Below are 16,723 nucleotides of genomic sequence, written 5' to 3'. Positions count from 1 at the left end.
GTACAACATAAGGCTTTGTCCTACATGGCATATAGACTACTTTATAAATGTCTTTGCCAAAGTCTCTTTTGGTTCTGTGGTATTTCCTTACATTAAACCTGTCTACACAGATAAAAGGTTATCAGAATGTTATTTTTTCTTCCTTAAAAAAAAAAAAAAAAAAAAAAAGCGAAATAACTAATTTTACTTAAGACGCATTAGAAAGAACAGATAACATACCAGATGACTTGATCTCTCGAACATAGTTGCTCGGGAACCATCCTGTTTTGCCGCCGTGTGTGCCCTCCCACCATCCTCCATCTACCAGTCGCGTAACATGGATTATATCGCCCTTTGAGAAAGACAGCTCATCTTCATTTGTTTGCTGAAAATTAAACTTGGCCCTCACCACCATGTGATGGTTGCTGTTATCGGTCATGTCCTAAGGTAGGAAAAATCATAAACTGATATTAATAGTCATCCGAAACAGATATAATCTTTGTGATTTTTATGCTCTACACAAGCGAGCAGGCACAAAGAAACTACATTTATTAACATCCAGTAAAAACAGCAAAGTTATGGCTTTAGAGGGACATATAACGAGAACAGACTGTACAGAAGGAGAACAAACTTCTGAATGTTTAAGATTACGCTCACTGAATGGAAAACATGCAAAATGTATTTTAATATTGTGTCATTCTGTTCACACAGCGCTTCTTACAATACATATAGTCAAGGGGAATGACGAGACTAGACCTGGCAGACTAAGACAAAACGATACATTAGGTAAAGAGGGATCGGCTCGCAAGCTTTTATCCGTCTTGCAATAAATACCGTATTTTCCAGCATATAAGACGACTGGGCGTATAAGACGACCCCCAACTTTTCCAGTTAAAATATAGAGTTTGGGCTATGCTCGCAGTATAAGACTACCCCTCTACCCAGTATACAACAACCAGCTAATCACGGCAAGCGATGTACCTTACCGGTGATTGGCTGGTTGTTGTATACAAAGCCTGCTTGGATTGGGTGGGTCAGCTCTCCCTAACATATGCCTGTCCACACACACATGTATAGACATACACTGCCCTCACACACTCCTTCCTTTACACTCATATACACGTACACACTAGGGCTGAAACAACTAATCGATAAAATCGATAATTAAAATCCCTGACGATTTTCATTATCGATTAGTCGAATCGATTTTTATGCTCTGAAAAACTCCTCTCCTTATATAATCCGACTTTAAACGGAGATCGGATTATAACACAAGAATCCAGATCCCCCGCAACGCAGCAGGGGACCTGGATTCCCCTCATTGTCGGCCGGTGGGTGTCCGTGCGTTGCGCACAGACAACTTCCGCCTCTCCCCTCCACTTCCATACACCCCTCTGACTCCTCCCCCTCCCATACGACTCTCTCTCGACTCCCTGGTATTTTGTGAACCTCCGTTGCTGGCAGGCACTTTCACTGGAGCTTCATAGAAGCCTCAGCGTAAGTGAATGTGAGTAACGGAGGCTGCCTGTGCGCATCGTGCAGCCCCCCACCGGATGACAGAGAATCGAGGTCTCCTGCAGAGGATCATCCTCTCTGACAGCCTCCGTTACTGCCCTTCACTTACGCTGAGGCTTCTATGAAGCTGCAGCGAAAGTGCCTGTCAGCAACGGAGGTTCACAAAACACCAGGGAGTCGGGAGAGAGCCAGAGTGGTGTATGGGAGGGGGGAGGAGTCAGAGTGATGTATGGGAGGGGGGAGGAGGCAGAGTGGAGTATGGGAGGGGGGAGGAGGCAGAGTGGAGTATGGGAGGGGGGAGGAGGCAGAGTGGAGTATGGGAGGGGGGAGGAGGCAGAGTGGTGTATGGGAGGGGGGAGGAGGCAGAGTGGAGTATGGGAGGGGGGAGGAGGCAGAGTGGTGTATGGGAGGGGGGGAGGAGGCAAAGTGGTGTATGGGAGGGGGAGGAGCCAGAGTGGTGTATGGGAGGGGGAGGAGCCAGAGTGGTGTATGGGAGGGGGGAGGAGGCAGAGTGGAGTAAAGGAGGGGGAGGAGGCAGAGTGGTGTATGGGTGAGTTATAGTGGTGTATGGGGGGGTATAATGAATTTCAGGGTAGCAGAGTGGTGTATGGGGGTGTAATGAATTTCAGGAAGGCAGAATGGCATATCTGGGGGAGGAAGAGTGGTGAATACAGGAGTATAATGAATTTCCGGGTGGTGCAGGGCATTTATGGGGGTGGAGTGGCATATCAGGGTGCACAGTGGCATATAGGGAGGTATAAGGCATAAATGGGGCGAGTGGCATATTGGAAGTTAGAAGGCATATCAGGGGGCACAGTGGCATATAGGGATATTAGGCATATCGATATTAGGCATAAGACATATCTGGGGGTAAAAGGTATATCAGGGGGCTCAGTTGCATATCACTGGCATATAAGAAGTATAAGGCATATCGGGGGCACAGTGGCATATCAGGGGCACAGTGGAATCTCTGGCATATAGGAGGTATAAGGCATATATAGGGGCAGAGTGGCAAGCTGGGGGTCAGATGTGCATAACTGGGAGCAGTTTCGTAAATAAAAAAATATAAACACAGCTTTTTTTCTCATAGTTTTTATTAAATATGAAAAATAGTTAACATATGAATTAATATTTACTAATAACTTTGTATTAAAACCTAGTTTGAGAAACACTGTGTTTGGGTTCTTGTAGCTTTTATTATTATGTCAGTAAAATAAGAAGGTGAATAGAGAGAGAGTGAGGCCATTGCAATAAAGAGATGAAAGTGTAAATTGTACGTTTTTTTATTACATTATTTTAAATTTAAAAAATTTGCATTTTTTTTATCCAATTAATCGAAAAAATAATCGGCCAACTAATAGATTATTAAAATAATCGTTAGTTGCAGCCCTAGTACACACCAGCTTACAAACACACATATACACATACACTGCCCTTACACACACCTGTCCATACACATACACAGACATATACATACATACACTGCCCTTACACACACATATATATATCTACACATACTAACATACGCCTGTCCATACATCCACATTTATACACTGCCCTCACCACACACACACACTATATATATATATATACACACACACACACACATATACATACACACAAGCTTACAAACACACAAATACCTACACTGCTCTTACACACACCTGACCATACACATACACTGACCTTACACCCCTTTCTCCCCATCTCTTACCTTTCTCATCTTCTATCTTCCATTCAGTTGTGGGAGCGTGAGGTCTGTCATTTCAGACCTCTGCTTTACTGCTCCCTCATCACTACGCGCCGGTAATTGATGTCGAGCACCGGGATATGACGTCATCCCTCGGTGCATAATGATTAGGGAGCACGGAAGCTGAGGTCTGAAGTGCCAGACCTTGAGCTCCCTAATGTTGGGCTAGTTAGAGGGAGGTCGTGATCTCCCCAACCAGCACTGCTCATCGGGCGCCCGCTGATCAGGGCTAGTTGGGGAGATCACGATCTTGCAGTTACCTCGGCGCGGCCCTGAAGACCGGCCTAGGGGAGGCGGCTTCTCTGCTCGCCCCTCCCCTAGAGATACGCTACAATTCTAGGGGCTTCGTGGGGAATCGTGATTCTCCGGCACGGTAAGTTTCAGCAGCCGGCGTATAAGACGACCCACGACTTTTGAGAAGATTTTCATGGGTTAAAAAGTCGTCTTATACGCCGGAAAATACGGTATTTAGTGTCTTTACCTTGCATGCTTGCTTATTCAGGGACTCCAGCATACCCATTATTTTATCAATAAAGAGTTAAACATCGTAACTGTCCAGAAGTCATAACATTATGTGTCTACATTCTTCTATAATTTTTATTTTATAAGGGCTGCTCTGGCCATGTATAATGCATAGTTAAACCTGTGAGATGACTTGCCAGAAAGCTCAGCCATTCATACAAGAGAAACTCACAAGAGTTGGCCCTTCATGTTCAACTCAGCAGGAAATTCAATTTTCTTCACTAAAACTCACCAGGCTTCGATATTGACCCTGCAATAATTTTGAAGAGCGGCTAAGTGCTGATTGGGAACCAAGGGAATCGAAGGACTTTATCCGATGAGAAGAAGGACGTACACACACAGAGTCACTTCCCAATCCAATATCTAGGAAAGAAAGGACACCACAGAAGGAGATTAGAATATTGCACAACCAGAACGTGAACATTTTCACACGCTAGAAGCCACAAACAAACATAAGTACACACTTAGTCCACTAGTACTAGTACCCCGATCAGAAGATAAGGGGATGGAAACCAGCCACAGCTGGTCAACCTCCCCCGAAAGGCTCCAAGTTATCAACCAGAACAAAATCTTGCAAATTAAAATCACTTGTCAAATGGAATGTCAGGGAAAGCAGCTAAACAAATCAAAAGGTTTGCAATCTACTCGGCTGAATGTTGCTGAGGCACCAAAGATAAGCGCTAGGCTTTGTACTGGGTTATGTAGAAGACCTTTGATGCCTCTCTTGGACATATTTTTCTGGCAAAGTTCAGCTACCTATTTCCTTCCATAAATGCTGGTTCATAAGTCACTTTCAAAGTACCCAAGACAACTGCCTTATTACAAAAACATTACAATTATTTTTTATCTTGTTTAAACAAGTGGCTTTTTTTTTTTTAATTGATGGAAATATACATAAAGCTCAGTAATCGAAATACATTAGAGCTCAAGGCTTTATCAGATGAAGGATACATCTACAAGGGGTTTTTTTTGCCCTTGTTTGTGTCAAAGAAACTACCCATATGTTCTCTCCTTCAAAACATTCTAGAAAGACAGTGGTGTTCAACTCCAGGTCTTGATGGTCCCAAACTGGTTACCAGTTAATGATTCCAAACTGAAATGCCTGCTCAGTGAGCCTGTTATACCATTATTTCTTAGTTTTACAAAATGGTAATTTTTACAGGCAGTATTTTCAATCTGGCATTTCAAGGGAGTGATATGGATCAAAAGCGAATTAGATCCTACACACACACACACACACACACACACACACACACACAGTGCCCACTACATGCTACTGATTTCTCAAAGACTTCTAGAGTCTCTTCCATTACTAACAGCCACAAATCTTTACCAACTAGGGTGCAAAGGATGAGAGGCATACCTGGGAACTTCTAGGCTCTGGCTACCTGGAGCCTTCCCTCACGGGACGTGGCTGGGCATCCCCACTGACGGCAGCGGGCACTACCCCCATTTAAAAGGAAAAATGGGCGGGGAGGGGGGCGTGTCAAGACCCCGCTCCTGCGACCCGGAGGAAAAATGTATGCTGTATTAAACTACTATTTTGCCTACATATTTTTGCTATTAGCTGCAATCCAAATACTTTAAATCCTTTTTTGGTCTATTGTTTCTCCTTCAGCTTTGCAGAAGGTGGAGGCTCTCCAAAGGTTAACCTATTAATCTCAGAATGCGATGCAACACACTTAAGAGTGTAAACATTATTAAACTACAGTTTCTTGTTCCACAGTTATCTCCCCCAAACTACCTAAAACACCATATTACTCCAAAATGGAACAATGGAAAGGAACAAAAGAGTTAACATGTCCAGTAAGACAGATAAAGCGTTCTCTAAGGAAGTAGATGAAAAGGATGTCCGTTTTCCACCAGCCCAATTTGCCCTGAATTACTTTACATTGTTCACCGTATTCCAACTAGTGAAGTCCTGCTGCTCAAAGAGGAAACAGCTGGAAAGCAACAATGAACCGCTCAAAGGAATGCCCAATGGGGATGAGCAATTCCACAAAAAAAGCCTGTGACTTACACTAAAAAAGTTCTTGGAAAACGTGTTTTTAAATATATATTTCAGAACACCCCAGCAAAACTTAAATTGCAATCTTAAATTGAATCGGGACCCAAATAACACAAATCACCAAGATCAGATGTCCAAGTATCTTCTATCAGAAGTCAAATACTAGCACAGAGAAAAAAAGACTACATATGAAGCAGACATTCAAGCAGAGTCATTTATGACATATGAGGAATTTGACAACACAGAAAAATCAACTTTTTAACACAGAAATAATTAAACATGCAATTATTACTTTGTGAAGCGGAGAACACGTATGACTAAATTTGGTGTTAATCTAACTCGCGTGGATACCTAATGGAATTGTGCTTTTCAGAATTGCCTATGTCAACTCAGTCTCTACTACAAACAATGGTCTATCCCAAAGTATTTTAATGCCTTACCTGCTGTGACTTTATTTAGAAGAACGAGTGAATTTAGCACCTTGTTGAAATTTTGCCCTTGATAGAGGTCATTTGCATCAAACGTCTGAAAGAAAAACAAAATCATATAAGTCAAGGATACGATGAAAAGTCAACTGGGATGTTTAATATATTTAAATCTATATAGAAAACATTTTTAAGCATACATTTTGTAAAAAATAAAAAATACAATACAATAGCAAGTTCATTTAGTCCATTTTCCACAAGCAAATCCCTAACTTGGGTGAGAGCGTGTGAGAGTGGATGGTGCTACGAAATAGTAAAAACACAAAGTCTGCCTCTTCACAAAAAGAAACATTACTAAGGATCCCATTTAACAATGTTATGATGTTATTATTTTGCAGTGTTTACGTTTCAGAGACAACACATAACAGCGAGGACGGTAGATAAACGAAACTGGTAGAGGCGGATACAGTGAGGGAATAGAAACATGCGTGGTGTCGGAATATAGAGATCCTGGATCTACGACAAGACCACTTAATCTTTACGGCAGACTAGGTGGGCCTAATGGTTCTTGTCTGCCGTCAGGTTCTATGTTTAAGCAAATTAGATGACTTTACAGGTATTCAAAATGATATAATCAAGTGTGAATAACTATATGCGGCTGGGCAAACCTACCCAGAACTCCAGATCTAGACAGAAAATTCAGGCGGCTATTATTAGGATTCTGGCAGGAATTTGTCTACTGAGACTAACAAAGAAACAAACAAAAACAAAATCTTGGAAGCCATCTATACATGGCTCAGGCCATTTGTCCAGTCATGAGGCCAGCCCTTGAGACCTACAAACAGAACCGCGTTCTATTACACAAGCATCAAACCATACAAAAGTGCATTAAAGGTTATACTCAAGATGTAGCCCTACCAACAATGCTTTCAGACACAAACATAAACAAAGGTAACATGAAAAGAAAACTTGGATAGACACTTTACGTGAGAGATATAATAAGTCATTAGCTATTTACAGAAAAACAATACAAAGCAGGAAATGGAAACAACGTAACGGCGCAGACATAAAAGCTAAGCTGATGTCACTAGACCTTCATTGTGGATTTTCTTTTCATGAGGAGAAGCTCTTCACCAATTTGCGTCCAGCAATAAAATGAATAACAGGATACTCCAGCTCTCTGGGATTTCCTGACAGGAAGATTGGTTTATACGGAGCGATGCAATTGGTGGAGAGCGCACTCCAATCTGTGGAAACCAGCCCTTAAGGCACCTATATATATATATATATATATATATATATATATAAAGATAGAGATACACATTATGTATATGAACTGGGCATATGCATACTGTGGGTGTTCCTATTGTAAAGCCATGGAACCAGCTCTTGATCCTTCTACTTCCCCAAAGATTCAGGGAATCTATTAACAATAAAAGGAAGCTTTCAGCTCAGCTGCTTATCAAATCGCCAAAGCCTGCAAGCAGGACTGTGTAGAATGCGAAAGGAAGTGAGGGATTGTGCCGAGACAAGCAAACCCCGTAAGAAACGAACAGGAGGCGGGTGGCATTTATTATTGTAAACATTACACAGGGCTGGGTAGAGTTACCGGTGGGGCCCCAGTGCGCCGCCCCAGTGATCAGAGCCCACACCCGTACCTATCTGTGGGGACTCCTGTGCATGCAGGTGACAGACCTGTCGCCTGACTCCCCCCGGGCTCTACGGCGCGTTACAAAGCACGTCCTCCACTCACTGACAATGCTTCCAGCATCCAACTAGAACCTGCCTTATCGTTCACCGGGTCAATTGACGGTGGCCGGTAGGGATTCCGATAGGAGGAAGTGACGTAATTAGCCCTGCTCCGGAGTGACGGGCTGATGCCCCATTACCTCACTTCCTGCTATCGGAGCCCTGGGACAAGTGGTTGGCCTTACAGCGAAGTGCCGTGACGTCACCGCCTCTTTAGCCCTGAAGCCTACAGGTTGGGCTCGTTTCCTGTCTAAAGCCAATAATATATCCGTGAAGCCATATTATACGCCGTATCCAGGTGAATGTCTGCCCGGCCTCCTGCGTCTCCAGATGCAAAACAAGCGCCAAATGAAGCCCAGCAACACCCAAGGAGTTCTGCAGCAGGCTGTCCCGCCTCACAGAGGTTAGCAAAAAGTTATAAAGCAATGGCTGGGATTTGTTATCATATTAAAACTCTGAATAGACTAAATGGCACCAGAAGGTTCTGTTACTTTCTCTCCATTGGATCTATTTATTATTCATTATACGGGGCCAACATTGGCAAGAGCCTTCATAATGAATACCGGTAATTCATTGGGGGAGAATTTACTATAAATTATACAGGGCCTGTCAAGCTCTTCTGATTCCTGCATTTAGGATCACAGAACATACTTGGCTTCAATGAACTAAATACACATGGCTACCCCCAGTATTTCTGACTCCATTTTAACCAGTGCTGAATGCTGCTTGTAATTTATAAACAAGATAATAAACGTTTGCAAAGTTTGGTTTTTTCCCCACAAAAAAACTGTCGCAGTTACATGGTTAAGAGAGAAAGGAAATACAAAAAAGTAACAAACCATGGTAAGAGTTACTGTTTTTTCCTACGTTTTCTTGTGCGTGCGTACAGTTAAGAGCAGCAGGCGTAAGCTAATATCCTACGGCCAGGGTTGTCAATATCGCAAATAAAAATCCAAAGTTGGAGGCAACTTTCGTTTCAATAAAATTCTTCAAATCATGATGGCGGTGAACCCAATACTGTATCTACGTACCAGATACAGTCCGACTTTATTTAGCCAAATGCATGAACACCCACCCATGTGACCACTACTCTATGACCCTTGAAACATTAGCTACGTATCAGGCAGTCATAGCATTTTGGTTTAGGTTTCTCCCATATTGGATCTATCATCTCTACGGAATTTGATGGCACTATATAAAACAATAAATAATAATCATTCATCCTATCTGCATTCAACAAAGGCACGGCCCGCATAATCGTTTGCCATGACTATTCAGTCGAGATTGCATTTGAATACTCCTAGCGGCTTCCACAGGACACTGTAAGATGCTTCCTCAACTCTAAGGGTAGAGATATATATATATAACCTCTACATATAGATAATCATGCAGTTCCTTGATGAAGCTATTGGCAAAAATCTAGGGGCAATGCAACGATTCAAACCAAGCATCAGCAAGATGGCAAATCTCACATGTACGACTATAGACAATACTCTATATGGACAAAAGTATTGGGGCACGCTTCTACTATTCAATTCAGGTTTCAATCATACCCATTGGCACAGGTGTATAAAATCAAGCACCTAGCCATGCAGTCTGCATTTACAAACATTTGTGAAAAAATGGGTCGTCCCGAAGAGCTCGGTGAATTCACGCGTGATACTGGGATAGGATGCCACCTTTACAATAAGTGAGTTTGTGAAATGTCATCCCTGATAGATATTCCATGGTCAACTGTAAGGGATATTATTGGAAAATGGAAGCATTTGGGAACAGCAGCAACTCAGCCATGAAGCGGAAGACCACGTGAAGTAATAGAGTGGTGTCACTGAGTGCTGCGGCGCATAGTATGTAAATGTCACCAACGCTCTGCTGATTTCATAGCTCAGGAGTTCCAAACGTCCACTGCCATTAATATCAGCACAAAAAATGTGTGGCGAGAGCATCTGCATGCAAGGCCTCACATCACCAAGTACAATGCCAAGCATCGGATCGGGTGCTGTAAAGCACGCCACCACTGAGCTCTGGAGTAGTGGAAACGTGTTCTGTGGAGTTTGGCGAAGACCCTCTTCTATTCCAATATCGAAACGAAAAAGGGAGAATAGAAAACTAACTTTTAATAAATACAAATTAAAGTCTGGGGTGTAGTAAACAAAATAACAGAAATAAAAAACAAACTTGATCGCCCTTTATAAACAATATAAGGGATATGCAACAGAGTAAGTGGCACACAAGAAGTTAAAAATGGGGCAGAGAGTGGGGTATTTAGGGGGTTGGGGTAAGTGAATACACTTATATACCTGCAACCTAAGCCGCATCCCTGCCTGCCTAAAAAGTGAAAGCTTCTGGGTACAAACATATAAATTGTAGCCTACGAGCTGAAGAGATCTGGAGAGGCATACTTCCGTGGATTAACGCCTCGAAGAAAGGTAGGGACAAAAAAGAAACAAACTACCCGACGCGCATTCCGCTTGCAAAGTGCCAGCTTCGTCAGGGGAATCGTGTTCACGTTTTGCCAGCGAAACGCGTGTTGGGTAGTTGGCGTCTTTTCTCTGTACACAGCTTTTAATGATTTCACTTTTTAATAGCTCAGAATTTTATTGCTCTGAGGATCTGTCCTGCGTTCTGAGCGCTCGGAAAGCATTTGGAATAAACGAGTAGCTGCTTTCTGGTAATAGTGAATGTGTGTGAATGAAACATGCTGCTTTGTATGCAGAAAATGTTCCAGTTACGCTGCTTCCACAGAGTCTGGTGACATATCTCGTTCTTATGCCTTTAGCAGGAACAAACCAAAGAAAACTCCCTGAGATTACTACATATTGCTTAATTAATTACACAAATCCCGAACCAGCAATACTAATTTTTATTCCTCGTTATAATCTGATTCTCTATTGTGGGTAGATACATGTCTTTTTTCGACATAATTCAGTGGGAATGGGGGGGGGGGTTTAGTTTATATGGCAACAACCTGTCAGGTACCTACTTTTGTATCCCATGACATTTAAGCGCTCGCGGCAAACATACTTCCGTAATAAAAATCAATCTGTACATGTCTTGAGCCATTATCAGTTTATGCAGGTCATTATTACATTAATATATGAAAATTATCTATTTTGAGTGCTTATATAAATATAATTAATTATAGTATATATATGTGATTATATCGGAGGTGAAAAGCTATATTACCTAAGGGAAGCCAAATTTGGTGGCAAGAGTTGGCAGAACTAGCATATCTACCTACCACCTTTATACACAAGCTGCCTGGAAAAAACGCCAATTCGCTTATATTGAACTGATGAAACATGAAAGATCCCGCAAGATGGTAAGTCTTGAGAATGCGTATAATGTTCCCATGGAAACCAGTAATACATGATCTTATTCGCAAGAAGAATAAGAAAAACCCATTTTTCAACTGGGTAACGGATGGGATTGGATAAATGGGAGGATTCTAAGGTATTGAAGCGCAACCTGTGTAGAGGAAGTCAGTAGTTACTAATGAAACGCGTAGGGCATTGCTCTTAGGATTTTCTTGCTTTGGCACAGATCCAGCACTTTTTAAAACACTGCAAAACCACTTTGATTATTTGTATGCATGGTTCCTGCTTCAAATTCCGCTGAACACTGATGGCTTGTGAGCCATTTATTTGAGAAACATCTATACCTCTGTTTAAAGAGACAGTGTACCAGTGACCTGCGTACAAAAGCGATTTTTGCACCTGCGCTGGATCTTTTACTTGTGAGTGCATTTGTAATAAATTGTTTATTTTTATACTATATAGTGCTGTACTATTGCTTCCTTCTCATTTATTTAGTGTACAAAACTACCGTATTTGCTTGATTATAAGACAAGGTTTTTTCAGAGCAAATGCTCTGAAAAATACCCCTCGTCTTATAATCGGGGTCGTCTTATAATCATACCTCAAATAGGTCTGACTATGAGACGACTAAGATCCAGATCCCCCGCAGCTGCAGGGGACCTGGATCCTCCTGTCCCCCCCGCCCCACTTACCGGTGCTTCTGACTCCCCTGTCATGCAGCCGGGGCACCGGTGCAGGGAATTCTCTCTGACAGTCGGCGCCACCTTCCCAATCACAACTGAATGCGGTGTTCGACGGAGGTGGCCATCTGTGCAGCTGTCATCACAGTTCTCCCCCCTAAAGCTTCCCCCTTCGCTTTCTGCATGCCAACTATTGCTGTGTGTCGGAATATGACGTCATATCACGGAGCTCTGTACCAGCAGGCAGTGCACAGGTCATGAAGGAGAAAGCATTAGTGAAGAGTTCTATGCTGACAGCTGCACGGATTTCCATCTGTGGTCTGAGAAAGCCCAAGGGACGGCAGCCTGGTCCAACAGCTGCCACTTTTGCCTTATTAAAGACAACCTTGTGGATATCCACAGGCACAACTAACAGTTTGTCCCCTACTACAAAACACAATGAAATCTAATACTTATTTCATATATGTATACATTTAGAACTACATGGTCAAGACAAAACCTCATAACCTTAAAGATTTAAAGAACCTTAAATCTTAAGATATAGGTTACATTTTCAACTATTGTTCTGGTGACTCACTAAGGTTCAATGAAAAGTATTAACATTACTCCAGCCCGTATATTAAAACCATGCATCAGGGAGCAAGGGCAACCACTAAAAACATATGAAGGTTTTGAGTGTTAATAAGCACTACCCCAACGCAAGCCAAATTTACAGTATATATATATATATATATATATATATATATATATATATATACATTTACATTCTGAAACGTCATTTAACCAGGGGGAACAGTCTCTTCACGGGCTATGTTTAAACAGGGACATTTCTGACATATATATCTGAGTTCTACAGTTTATATTTTAATTCTACTGCCTTATCATATATCCTTCTACTGGCAATATATGTACATAAATAAATAGAGCACATTGATAGCCATAAGGTCGCCAGATCTCCATCTTTTAGACAACGCTAATACATCTACCAACAAATGACATAGGGAGTATGTATACAGAATTATTCATGGGAGATGTAGTTTCAGTTTTAAGAGCTGTACGTTGCATACCCCAAAAACAGAGAAGTAGAATACGAAAAAGCAATATTTTGATATCAATATCAAATAATTCACTTACATAAGAAAAACTATATCAACACCACCAATTTCCTACTAAAGCATAAAACAAGGTCACAGAGCTAATACAATATGTGTATATATGTAATTATTGTGTTAACTCTGCTCATCAAAAGCAGTTTTCTAAATTAATGAAATTCCAAAAGAGTTATTAGGAAACAATTTACGTCAGACAAACCACGTTGCAAATCTAACAGTTCTTAATTTATTAAGTTAATGTTGTATTCTATGTGGCTTTGCAGTACATACCAACATTAAGCTCTTAAGCACTGCTTTTCTGTTATTGTAAATATGAAAATCTACAGCGATACACAAGTACTTCTTATGACTCGTGACTCTTTTAACCCCTTCGTGACAAAGGCTGATTTTACTTTTTGTACCCTTCGTGACAATGGCCGTTTTAACATTTCTGCGCTGCTCGTGTTTAGCTGTAATTTTCTTCTTTCCCGTTTACTGAACCCACACACATTAGATATTGTTTTTTTCAGGACAAGAAGGGCTTTCTTTAGATGACATTGTTTTGATTGTATCATATTATTTACTATTAAAAAAAGTATAAAATATGGTGAAAAATTTTGAAAAAAATGACTGTTTCTAACTTTTAGTTGAAAAATCTTTTACTCATCTATAAAAGGTAATAAAAAAACCTGCTAAATAGTAGAATCTATTTGTCCTGAGTTTAGAAATACCCAATGTTTTTATGTTTTTTTGCTTTTTTCTGCACGTTATGGAGCAATAAGTACAGGTACCGTTTTGCTATTTCAAAGCCATTTTTTCCAAATCTGGTAATTCTTCCCCCCATGTGCCATTTCGGGTATCTTTGAAGCCGGCCAATGCAATTTACCCCATCAAGTCATATATTTTTGAAAACTAGACAGCCCAGGGTATTCCAAATGCTGGTATTTTAACCCTTTCCAAGCACTTATTCTACCATCAGCCTTTGTCAAACTTTATGGTAGTAATTTTTTTGCATTTGTTTTTTCACACACATTTTACTTTAGGTATAAATAAACAGGTTCTGGTATATGTCACTATCAAAAAACACCCCAATATGTGTTTAGCAACATCTCCTGAGTACAGCGATACCTCACATGAATGATTTTGCCTGGCTGTTTGGGGGCAAAAGGGCCACATTTGGGGCATGCACATTTTTCAATGTTGCACTTTGGCATTTGGGGATCCACTGCCCATGCCCTATTTGGTACATCTTTGAGCCGGGCCATTTCAGTGTGCCCAATAAAGCTATATATTTTTGAAAACTAGACACCCCAGGGTATTTCAAATGCTAGTATTTTAACTCTTTCCATGCACCATATCTACCACCAGTCTTTGTCAAACTTTGTGATAGTCATTTTTTTCCATTTGTTTTGTCACACACATTTTACTTCAGGTATGAATTAAAAAGTTCTCGTATATGTCACTATCACAAAACACCCCAATATGTGTTCAGCAACATCTCCTGAGCGCAGTGATACCCCACATGAATGATTTTGCCTGGCTGTTCGGGGGCAAAAGAGCCACATTTGGGGCATGCACATTTTTCAATGTTGAACTTTGGCATTTGGGGATCCACTGCCCGTGCCCTATTTGGTACATCTTTGAGCCGGGCCATTTCAGTATGCCCAACAAAACCATATATTTTTGAAAACTAGACACCCCAGGGTATTTTAAATGCTGGTATTTTAACTCTTTGCATGCACACATTTTACCACCAGCATTTTTTTAAAGTTTGCAGTAGTATTTTTGTGTGTGTATTTTTCCCACACACACCTACTTTATGTATGAATTTACAGCTCCTGGTATATGCCGCTGTCACACGACACCCCAATATGTGTTCAGCAACATCTCCTGAGTACAGTGATACCCCACATGCATGGGTTTGTCATTTTTGGGGGGAACTAAAAGGCCACATTTGGTACGTGTGCATTTTTCTAATTGGAAATTAGATGTGTGGCCATCCTTCCCCCCGTGTTAATTGGGACCTTGTTGAACCCGGCCAATTCAATTTACCCCATCAAATCATAAATTTTTTAAAAGTAGACACCCCATGGGCATTTAATATGCCAGTATTTTAACTCTTTCCATGCGAGAATTGTTTTAAGCTAATATGCTAATTTTAGGACTTGCTCACAAAAATATATTTTTTATATATATATTTTTTTTTTTTGCCTTTTTTTTTTTTTAACATTTTTTTTCAACTTGAAGGTTCCCCTGATAGTGACATCAGTGGGAAATTATTTTTACATTTTACTGTTTTTTTACTATTTTTTTTCTAATTATTATTTATTTTATTTTTAATTTATTTTTTCTAATCACACTGTGATTAGAAAGCTGAGCTCCATTGACTTGCATGGTTGAATGCAGTACCTATATTCAACCTGCAAGTGGAGCCAGAGTTCTCTAGAGGGTCTGGAGACCGTCTAGCGAACTTTTTAGACTTTATTGTTTCTGTATTGAATTTTCCCGGACCGCCGCCATCTTGCAGATGGCGAAGATCACCGGCAGCTGCGGCTGTGACCGCTCTCCGGAGCGGTCACAGCCCATCCAAAGGTAAGTGTTTGGTGTCGCTGGATGCCTCCTGATCGAGGCATTCCAGCGACACCATTTAAGTTTAGGAGGCGATCGTTGATCGCCTCCTAAACGCTTTTAAAACGGGCGTCCGCCGCCATACAAAGTATGGCGGATGTTGACGCCCCGGGGAGGGGCCAGAGATGGCCCCTTTGTGCCGATAATGGCGTTGCTGAATGCCTCGAGGTCGAGGCATTACAGCAACGCCGTTTCGGTGCAGAAAGCGAAAATAGATCGCTTTCTGCACCCGTTTAATGACGTGCCGGTCCTGGCACGTCATTTGTCGTTATCGACATGAATTTCCGTGACGTGCCCGGACCGGCAATTGTCATCAAGGGGTTAATCGGCAGGATATCGTCGGCTGAGAGACTACAGGGGTTATGTATAAAATAGCAGTTCAGGCGCAAAATGGTACAAACAGCACAAATATCCCATCGTCTCTTATGGTGACTGCTCCATTATACCATTTGCACTGGAACTACACACATATATATATATATATATATATATATATATATATATATATATATACATGAATATCCCATTAAATTGTAGATGTGCAATAATAAATAATAATATTTATTATTAATTAAAAACAGAATTTGTAAAGAGCAGTCCATCGGCAAGTTCTTAGCATGGATTTTTCATCAGGCATATTCCACTGGTGTCAATGGTGATTTTCTTTTTATATATAACCTTTAAAGTGTAAAGAATCAACAAGTATGTAAACACTCAAGCACTTCACTAGTACTTTAGGAAGGGGTTTCAGATTTCTGCTACCTGCATCTGTCCACATGCAGATTTTTTTTTTTTTTACAGGCATCAGACAACTAGTGCTTGCCGCGCTGATGCCCTTCTTTTCGCTCTGCTGCCTGCTTCCATGGTCTGGTGTGTATATGTACATATTTTGCAAGTTCCTATCTCCAGGAGAACATGCAACTCCAGAGCTGCAGCACATCTCCCCATTTGTGGTCCAATTTTGCACCGCTTTTGACTGGTTGAAGCAGCCAATCAGTGGAAGGGAAAGTGTTCTCATTGCATGTGTGATTGTTAGTGAGCTTACCATACATACTATAT

The 16,723-nt window shown here is 41.2% G+C and overlaps 1 protein-coding gene across 5 annotated transcripts in view; it reads right to left on the bottom strand.

The window, feature by feature from the left end:
* LOC149299954 (rho guanine nucleotide exchange factor 7-like) overlaps positions 1-16,723 on the bottom strand; it is a 74,829-nt gene that overhangs the window by 43,037 nt on the left and 15,069 nt on the right. For 3 of the 5 annotated variants that reach the window (XM_089485958.1, XM_089485959.1, XM_089485960.1), the window contains 3 exons: positions 6,215-6,299; positions 3,999-4,129; positions 220-421 (listed from right to left, as the gene is read on the bottom strand). In XM_089485958.1, coding sequence (XP_089342084.1) covers positions 220-421; positions 3,999-4,129; positions 6,215-6,299 — 418 coding nt within the window. Of the gene's footprint in view, positions 1-219; positions 422-3,998; positions 4,130-6,214; positions 6,300-16,723 lie in introns of those variants that run through there. The other 2 variants (XM_089485961.1, XM_089485962.1) reach the window with 2 other exon arrangements.

The sequence above is a fragment of the Sceloporus occidentalis genome, unplaced genomic scaffold, assembly GCF_023333645.1.
Source record: "Sceloporus occidentalis isolate IW3139 unplaced genomic scaffold, rSceOcc1.0.p SCAF_27, whole genome shotgun sequence".
In the NCBI taxonomy this organism is placed as follows: Eukaryota; Metazoa; Chordata; class Lepidosauria; order Squamata; family Phrynosomatidae; genus Sceloporus; species Sceloporus occidentalis.
Note: the sequence above shows the minus strand (reverse complement) of the source record. Positions and strands in the feature narration are given on the sequence as shown.